General features: G+C 44.0%; 1 protein-coding gene across 1 annotated transcript; it reads right to left on the reverse strand.

The window, feature by feature from the left end:
- Positions 1–261: 261 nt before the first annotated feature.
- On the reverse strand, positions 262–902 carry LOC123033604 (ATP synthase subunit f, mitochondrial-like; the record flags this gene model as incomplete). The annotated part of the gene is made up of 1 exon (XM_044450295.1): positions 262–902. A coding segment is annotated over one exon (267 nt), but the record flags the coding sequence as incomplete, so codon positions are not given.
- Positions 903–9934: the final 9032 nt, after the last annotated feature.

Below are 9934 nucleotides of genomic sequence, written 5' to 3' on the forward strand. Positions count from 1 at the left end.
GAAGCTTCATCTGTGGTGCTGGCAAAAACAGATTATCTACAGGGCCCTTCTGGGGCAGCAGAGCTGGGCAGTAAGTGACATGGAGAAGCCAAGCAGGTGAGGGAACCAGGAAGCAAGTGAGGGCAGGTGAGGGCTGGGTTGCAGGTTGGAGGGAGGCTCCCATTATTCTGCATTATTTATTTATTTTATTTTATTAAAGCATTTTTATGCCGCCCCATTCGCCGAAGCCTCGGGGCGGCTTACAACAAAAAATTAAAATAACAACCTGAACTGATTGCATATATTTAAAATGATAAGAATGAATCTGGTTGTCTTTAATAGCAGAAAACAGTTATTAAAACTCACGTGGCACCAAATCAGTGCCACATCTGTCGGCTTCTGTCAGAAAGCCACATGTTTCTACATGTGGCAATAGTTCATCTATCTGTATCATGACCCACAACTTTCTTTCAAGGGGTGCCATAAAATAAACAGAAATAGTTATACATTTGTGACTCCAGGTGACAAAAAGAAGTATTTCAGTGGCTCCAACAGCAGTTCTCAACATGTCCAGTTCCTATTAGAATAGATCTGTGGCGAGATGCATGATCAATCTGCACGCGTGCTCCTTCCAGGTACATACTCCTTTGTCATCTTCAGTGGTATTTTCGCCAGCGACTGTGTTTTATGTGTTTGTAGCTCCAGGTGTAGCTCAGGACACAGTAGCCCAGCAGCAGCAGCAGCATTGAGATTCCAGCCACACCACCTTTCTTCACATTGATGTACTTCTTGTAATATCTATTCCAGGCTCTGCATGTTGCTCCAAGCACCCCCTGTGGAGACAAGTTACAAGTGGCTAGCCAAGCAGGCATGTCTTGGAGTTTTACATCCATCAAGCGCCTTTCTGCCAGGGGAGCTTGATGGCATTATGGTGAGTTGAATAATTATGCATTAGATATTACGATGTAATAATAATAGAAATAAAGTGCACAATGAATGGAATGTGCATGAATCATCCAAAACCATCCCCCACTCCACGGGTCCGTGGAAAAATGGTCTTCCAGGAAGCCGGTCCCTGCCGCCAGTCAAGGTTGGGTGCTGCTGCTTTCTCGCTTGCTTGCTCGCTCGCTCGCTCGCTTGCTTCAGAGCCACAGGGAAGGTCTCTCTGCCGGTATGCACATCATCCCAGTTACGATCAAAGCCGCCCTGCCTGCTCCCGCCCATCCTGTCCAACACACGACACCCCCATCTCCCCCCCCCCCCCCCCGGATGGTTTGAAACAACGGGGAAGGGTAGAAGAAACAAAATACATCTCGGTCTGGCAAAGCCGACCTTGGCCACTAGATGGCACTGCGAGCTAACATCACAGAGAGAAAGCGCCTTATCCTGCTGGTCCCCGACTACTATTCGCAGCCCTGACCAGTTTTGCAAGCTTCCGTGCTACACGGAGTTCTTGAGCAGTCACAGTGGAAAAGCAGCATTCCTGGCTGGAACAGAGGAAGCCAGGTCATTGTAAAAACTCCACATATTTACTTATTTTATGCTATTTCTATCCTGCCTTTTTTCTTTCCAAGGACCTCAAGGCAGCTTATATAATTCTCCCGCTGTTCTCCATCTTATCCTCATAACAACCACCCTGTGAGGTGGGCTGAGAGTCTGTGTCTGGCCCAAAGTCACGCGGGGAGCTCCTTGGCCATGTGGGAACTAGAACCCGGATCACTTGAGTCTCGGTCCTTATCCAGTCCTTATCCACCTCAGTGCTTATCCACACTGGCTCTCAAAGGCATTCACGCAGTCTTTACTAGTTCAACCAAACAGGCATGAATTTACGCATGCCATCTTTTAAGCTCTTTCTACTGAGTAAGAGGTTATCAAATAAAAAATGCTTTGTGTGGGATGGAAGTAATTTAAAATCTGCCTACACAACCTCAACCTCGAAAATGCAGTTTCCTTGCACAAATTCATCTATGTCATTCCACAATTGTAATCTAGCAAAGGTGCAGAAAAAATGCTACTGAGCCACTGAAAAATTGTAACAGAAACATTTGAAAATATTTTGCACTCAAAAATGATAGCTGATCAGCCTATCTGACAAAGTTGACACTCTCTGGTTTGCATTTCAAAATGGTGCTCATGAACTAGGACCTAATTTGCAGTTAAGTGCCATAAACAGAAGCCTGACTGTTACCTCACACAGTTCAACGTTTCTGAATGCTGTAGATTTTTCTTTTGTAATTTTTAAAAAAATGTTTTCTTAAAAGAAATAAAATACAAAGAAAGAAAAAAAATGCGAAAAAGAGATTAGAATGCCACAGGATCTTACACATATATAACATAATTTCATAACCTTGCAACTTCCTGAAAAACAATGATTTGTCTTTCTGTCAAACAGTACTTTGTTGAAGCTCCTAAAAAGTTAATTACAGCTCTCAAAACCAGTAAGTTTTCAAATCTCTTCAAGTCAGTTATAAATGATTGTGTAAGATGTACACAAAAAGGTGTTTTAATAATTTTCCCAGTCACTCTTGCTTTGCTTTGTTTTAATTTTTATTTTTTTAGTCTTTACTTATTGTTTCATACAGTATTACTGTGGATGGATGTTATTAGATGTTTTAAATTGTTTTTAAATTGCTGTAAGCCGTCCTGAGATATTTATATATGGAACAGCATACAAAAGTTTTCAATAATGATGATGATTATGACGATGATGTACATCAAATATCATTTGAATTGTTAAAACATATGATCTGGCCAGGGCAACTTCTTCTTCCTTCTCTTTTCTCCTCCTATATTTTTATTTACTTATTTTATACTGATAATTTTAATTTTATATTTCTAACTCAGTGTATTTTTTGTATTTTTGTATTTAATGGTAATTTATTATGTTCTATTGTATTTCAATGTATTTTATTGTGTTGTAAGCCGCCCCGAGGTTTCGGCAAGGGGCGGCATAGAAATGTTTAATAATAATAATGATAATAATAATAATAATAATAATAAATATAAGTAATCAACATTATTCTTAAAGGTTCCATTTTGTTCTATATTAACTGAACTGCTATTAATACAATTTTCATTTATCATTAAATTCTTTGATCATAATTACATGGTCAATTTTGCCATTGCTGCATAATCAGCCAATTTATCTTTCCAGTCATCAATTGTTGGAAATTCTGCTGTTTTCCATTGAGAAGCAATTGTAATTCTTGCTGCAGTTGCTATGTAATTTAAATAAATCTGGCATGTTATTTGAAAAAGTCTCTGGCACAATCATGTGGTAGATTTTTCAATCCCGCCCCCAGAAAAACTCAGATGGCCCTCAAGCCTAACCTATGATGATATACTGGAAAAAAAAGGGATAGCGAGCCGCCCCGAGGCTTCGGCGAATGGGGCGGCATAGAAGTCTCCTAAATAAATAAAATAATAAATAAATAAATTTAAAAAAAATAGTCTCATGCTATCTAGTTGCTGTTGAATGTCGTAAACGTTAGTTTACTCGAGGTATATGAATATTGTTTAATCTCTCACATGTTCTGAGTTGGATGGAGGAAAAGTCCCAACTATATTATGCAAGGAAAAGACATCTGACGAAAAGTTGAACGCAGGTTATCCAAGTACCAAGCAATTCCAAGGACTTGTAGCTACTTAGAAACAGAGAAACAGAGCGAGGCAGAAGGGGTCTCCCAGGCCATCTAGTCTGACCCCCGGCTCCAGCCGGCTCTGCTCACGACATGCGGCATTTTAGCATTAGAAATAATGCTTTAACAAAGCTTTGTGTTGCGAAACTGGATGGTCATGGTCGGTATAGCTGGTGAAGGAGATAAGGCTGGGGTGGTAACCCTGAAGACAGTCGCTTGCATCCTGCCGCAGCCCTCGGCAAAGCCCGGAGAAAGCAGTATCAGCTCACCGAGGCTTCAGACACAGTCATGTAACTGCAGCAAAACGCATCAACAGCGGCATCAGAGCTCAGTCACCCAGTTTGAAAGATTTGCACCCCCGTCTAAATGCTCTTCTCTTGGAGGAACAAACATTCCAGGAACTCCCCAACAGGAGAAAGATTTTGTGCACAAATCTGGGGGAGAAGGCATTATTCCACAAAGTCGGCTCATTTGGGCAAAATACCATGCCCTGTTACAAGTGAGTTACAGGTTTGGACCAAGGTATGTCGCAAATACTCCCCATTCAAGTGGGTTTTGCTCATTGTACAATGAGCAATAAATGGCATTGCTTTTGCTTACTCGTATAAACAGTCCTGAGATGGATGCGAGAGTAGCTGCAATTCCCCACCATCTTGTGGCCCTGCGCTGCACTGACTCCAACCTGGCTATATCCTTCCTGTAACAAGGGGCCCAGAACTGAGCACAATACTCCAGTTGCAGGCGCACCAGAGTCATACAGAGTGGTAGTAATACCTCTCTTGATCCAGAAGCCACACTTCTGGCTATGCAACCAAGGGTGGTGTTCGCCCTCTTGACCACCGCATCACACGGCTGGCTCATGTTCAGCCTGCAGTCGACCAGCACCCCAAGGTCCCTTTCACAAGTGCTGCTCTCCAGCCACTTGTCCCCTAACCTGTACTTATTTATTTATTGAAAACATTTCTATGCCGCCCCCATCGCAACAAAGCCTTGGGGCGGCTCACAACAAAAACAAAAACATACAACTTATGACACCTATTCCTATGCCCCAAGTGCAAGACCTTGCACTTATCCTTCTGGATCTGGAGTCCCTGTTCCTCAGTTGTGGCCACTGCCCCGGTTTTAGTATCCTCTGCGAATTTGATCAGAGAATGGGAGCATACAAAACTTGGTAGGGGAAAGGGGCCAGAGAAAGGAGTGTCAGATTGGGACCCCAAGCGTGTCAAATTTGGCCTCATGCCTGATGTTTGACAGCAGACAAAGAATTAACACCTAAAATGCCCGGGCACGGAGCCACTGGGCTCGGCAAGTCCAGGGCTGTGACCTTGTGTGGCTCCGTACAACGTTAGAAACCTCATCCCCAGAATTCCTGCAGTCAAGAATCGCCCAGAGTTCTTGAACAACCCCAAATCACATGGCAGTGTTTTTGGGGGAAACCAATCAAGCTTCCGAAACTCCTACAGGTATTAACAAGTTGCTTGACTCAGCCTGTTGATGAGCAAGAACTGACTCTCTGTTCTGGCTGAGCCCGCTGTTTGGCCAAGAGAAACGAGCAAACCAAATGCTTAAAATTGCCAGTTCTCCTGCGTTATATAGGGATTGCCCCACATTCGGCGCTACTCCCAAATCAATCTACTTTCTGAATAGATAGAAGACAGTTTTCCATGTTCTCAGTTTGAAACATTGGTACTATATTGCTGCTTGTTTTTGCTGATGCTCTATCTTTTTAAGTAAAGATCTTGTTTTGACGTTTATTGGGCAATATGATGCAACGGCCGAGTTGTTGGATTTAGGCCAAGGGTATCCAGGTTCAACTGTCTAGCTTCCTCTCTCTCTCTCTCCCCTACACACATCCATTGCTGCTGTTTCATGCAGGCAAGTCACCTCCACCTTATGGCGGCAACCCTATCAATGAATGACTTCGAAAATATCCAGTCCTTGAGATTACAAGGACTGAGCAGCACTTTCAATGCACATTGTGCTTCTCCGGACCATTCTCTGAAAGCATCTATTCGCTTCTTGCCAGCTTTTTTCACTGTCCTACTTTCACATGCATCCATCGTGACTGGGAATACAAGTATGTGCATGATCTCGGCTTTGTTCTCTACTGAAATGCCCTTTACACTTCATCTTTTCTGATTCCTTCATAGCTGCCCTTCCAAGTTTCCATTTTCTTCAGATTTCTTGGCTGAAGTTTCCATTTGTATTGACGACGATCCAACATCTTTCAGAATGTCAGTTTCTTCACTGCTGACCTTAAAGTTGACTTCCGCTGTAGTCATACAGCTTTTCTCTCGTTTTGTTTCAGCCACAGGTGTAGACGAATTCTCAGCTGTTCTCAGTGATGGTGCAGTTTTAAGGAACAAGTTACCAAAAAAAAAAAAAAAAAAAGCAGAAGGGAAAGAAAGCTTTCAAGGCAGAATCAGTTGCTCAACATGAGTTGGGTTTTTGGTTTACTGATCTGTACCGCCAACGATGCATCTCTCTTTAGCCACATGAGAAAAGCTGGAAGTGATTCAGGATCATCTACTGGAACTGAAGGGTGGAAGACGGGAAGGCATCTACGGTATACTTAACGGCTTGATGGGATCCCCCATGCCGTGCTTTTTAACAAGTCTATACTTCTAAACTGCTTGTCAGTTTTAAAACTGGTTTTAAATGTACTATGGAAAAGCTTTATGCTAGCGATTATTGCATTATGCCCCATTTGTAAGTTGTTGTTGTTGTTGTTGGTCGCAAAGTCGTGTCCGACCCATTGCAACCCCATGGACAACATTCCTCCAGGCCCTCCTGTCCTCCACCATCCCTCCGGAGTCCATCCAAGCCCACTCCCACCACCCCAGTGACCCCATCCAGCCACCTCATCCTCTGCCGCCCCCTTCGTCTTTTGCCATCTATTGTTCCCAGCATCAGGCTCTTCTCCAGGGAGTCCCTCCTTCTCATTAGGTGGCCAAAGTACTTGAGTTTCATCTTCTGGCCTTCTAAAGAGCAGTCAGAGTTGATCTCCTCTAGGACTGACCGGTTTGATCGCCTTGCGGTCCAAGGGACTCACAGAGTCTCCTCCAGCACCACAATTCAAAGGCCTCAGTCCTTCAGCGCTCAGCCTTCCTTGTGGTCCAGCTCTCACAGCCATTCATTGCAAGTGGGAAAACCATGGCCTTGACTATACGCACTTTTGTCGGCAGGGTGATGTCTCTGCTTTCCAGTACACTGTCTAGACTTGCCATAGCTTTCCTCCCAAGGAGCAAGCGTTTTTTAATTTCTTGGCTGCAGTCCCCGTCTGCTGTGATCTTGGAGCCCAGGAAAATGAAATCTGTCACTACCTCCATTTCTTCCTCATCTATTTGCCAGGAAGTGAGAGGACCGGATGCCATGATCTTAGTTTTCTTAATGCTGAGTTTCAAGCCAACTTTTGCACTCTCCTCCTTCACCCGCATCAAGAGTCTCTTTAGTTCCTCTTCACTTTCTGCCATTAGAGTGGTATCATCTGCATATCTGAGCTTGTTGATATTTTTCCTGGCAATCTTAATTCCAACTGGTGATTCATCTAGTCCTGCCTTTCTCATGATGTGCTCTGCATATAAGTTAAATAGGCAGGGCGACAGTATACAGCCTTGCTGAACTCCTTTCTCAATTTTGAACCAACCAGTTGTTCCGTGTCCAGTTCTCACTGTTGCTTCTTGACCCACATTTAGATTTCTCAAGAGACAAATAAGATGGTCAGGTACTGCCATCTCTTTAAGAACTTGCCACAATTTGTTGTGATCCACACAATCAAAGGCTTCAGCATAGTCAATGAAGCAGAAGTAGATGTTTTTCTGGAACTCCCTAGCTTTCTCCATGATCCAGCGTATGTTGGCAATTTGATCTCTAGTTCCTCTCCCTCTTCGAAATCCTGCCTGTACTTCTGGTAGTTCTCGGTCCACATACTGCTGGAGCCTAGCTTGTAGGATTTTGAGCATCACTTTGCTAGCATGTGAAATGAGTGCAATGGTGCGGTAGTTTGAACATTCTTTGGCATTGCCCTTCTTTGGAATCGGAATGTAAACTGACCTTTTCCAATCCTGTGGCCACTGTTGAGTTTTCCAAATTTGCTGGCATATTGAGTGTAGCACTTTTACTGCATCGTCTTTTAGAATTTTGAGTAGCTCAGCTGGAGTACTGTTGCCTCCACTAGCTTTGTTGTTGCTCAGACTTCCTAAGGCCCATTTGACTTCACTTTCCAGGATGTCTGGCTCGAGGTCAGTGACCACCCCATCGTGGTTATCAGGGACGTTAAGCTCTTTCTTGTATAATTCCTCTGTGTAATCTTGCCACCTCTTCTTAATCTCTTCTGCCTCTGTTAGGTCCCTGCCATTTCGGTCCTTTATCATGCCCATCTTAGCTTGAAATGTTCCCTTCATATCTCCAATTTTCTTGAAGAGATCTCTGGTCCTCCCTATTCTATTGTTTTCTTCTATTTCTTTGCACTGTTCATTTAAGAAGGCCTTCTTATCTCTTCTAGGTATTCTCTGGAATTCTGCATTCAATTGGGTGTATCTTTCTCTTTCTCCCTTGCCTTTTGCTTCCCTTCTTTCCTCAGCTATTTGTAAAGCTTCCTCAGACAGCTATTTTGCTTTCTTGCATTTCTTTTTCTTTGGGATGGTTTTAGTTGCTGCCTCTTGTACAATGTTGCGAACCTCCGTCCATAGTTCTTCAGGCACTCTGTCTATCAGATCTAATTCCTTAAATCTATTTGTCACCTCTACTGTATATTCATCAGGGATATGATTTAGGTCATACCTGAGCGGCCTAGTGCTTTTCCCTACTTTCTTCAACTTAAGCCTAAATTTTGCAACCAGAAGCTCATGGTCTGAGCCACAGTCAGCTCCTGGTCTAGTTTTTACTGACTGTATAGAGCTTCTCCATCTTTGGCTGCAGAGCACATAGTCAATCTGATTTCTGTGTTGACCGTCTGGTGATGTCCATGTGTAGAGTCGTCTCTTGGGGTGTTGGAAAAGAGTGTTTGCTATGACCATCGTATTCTCTTGACAAAATTCTACCAGCCTGTGCCCTGTTTCATTTTGTACTCCAAGGCCAAACTTGCCTGTTATTCCGGTTATCTTTTGGCTTCCTGCTTTAGCATTCCAATCCCCCATGATGATAAGGACATCATTTTTGGGTGTTAATTCTAGAAAGTGTTGTAGGCCTTCCTAGAACCGGTCAACTTCAGCCTCTTCAGCACCAGTGGTTGGGGCATAGACTTTGACTACTGTGATGTTGAATGGTTTGCCTTGGATTCGAACTGAGATCATTCTGTCATTTTGGAGATTGTATCGCAGTACTGCTTTTCCTACTCTTTTATTGACGATGAAGGCTACGCCATTTCTTCTGAGGGATTCTTGCCCGCAGTAGTATACCTGATGGTCATCTGAATTAAATCCACCCATTCCTGTCCATTTAAGTTCACTGATTCCTGAGATGTCGATGTTCAATCTTGTCATCTCTTGTTTGACCACATCCAGCTTGCCTTGATTCATGGATCTTGCATTCCAGGTTCCTATGGAGTATCAATCTTTGCAGCATCGGGCTCTCCTTTCGCCACCAGATACATCCGCAACGGAGTGTGCTTTTGGCTTTGACCCAGTCGCTTCACTCTTTCTGGCGCTACTAGTACCAGCCTCTGCTCTTCCCCAGTAGCATACCGGACACCTTCCAACCTGAGGGGCTCATCTTCCGGCATCATATCTTTTTGCCTTTTGGGGCTGTCCATGGGGTTTTCATGGCAAAGATACTGGAGTGGGCTGCCATTTCCTTCTCCGTTTGTAAGCACCCTAACCCTAAACTGCCCAGAGAGCGTCTGCTATTGTGCAGCACGGAAATGAAATAGGTGCACCCATTAGCAGCTTCTCAGGGTACCTGGCTGGCCTCGGAATAGTGCACAGCAGCCGGGGAGTTATCCGTGGACCCCCCCCCCCGCCATTGGACAAGCTGCCATGAAGTCACAGAAGCCCAGCAACCAGAATAGTAGTTTTGGTACCCAGCTCCCCCTCACAAACCAATAAAGCACACAGAAAAGGAGGAGAGGGCCATGGCCAAGACGGAATGTCGCCTTGGCTCGTGAAGATGAATTGCACGCTGAGCCGCACTGAGATATGTTTTCTTTCTTGTCTGGAGGCTCAAGTGTCAGACCTACAGCCAACACGCTTCTCCCTTTGTTGCACACGGAAGACATCTACTCATGCGTCATTTTCAAAGTCTGACAGACCAGGCAATCACAGATTTCTTGGAACCGCCGTTCCAAATGGAGAACAGGTGACTTGCAAACCTAGAAAGGA

The sequence above is a fragment of the Varanus komodoensis genome, unplaced genomic scaffold (genome assembly GCF_004798865.1).
Source record: "Varanus komodoensis strain SLA01 unplaced genomic scaffold, ASM479886v1 scaffold64, whole genome shotgun sequence".
In the NCBI taxonomy this organism is placed as follows: domain Eukaryota; kingdom Metazoa; phylum Chordata; class Lepidosauria; order Squamata; family Varanidae; genus Varanus; species Varanus komodoensis.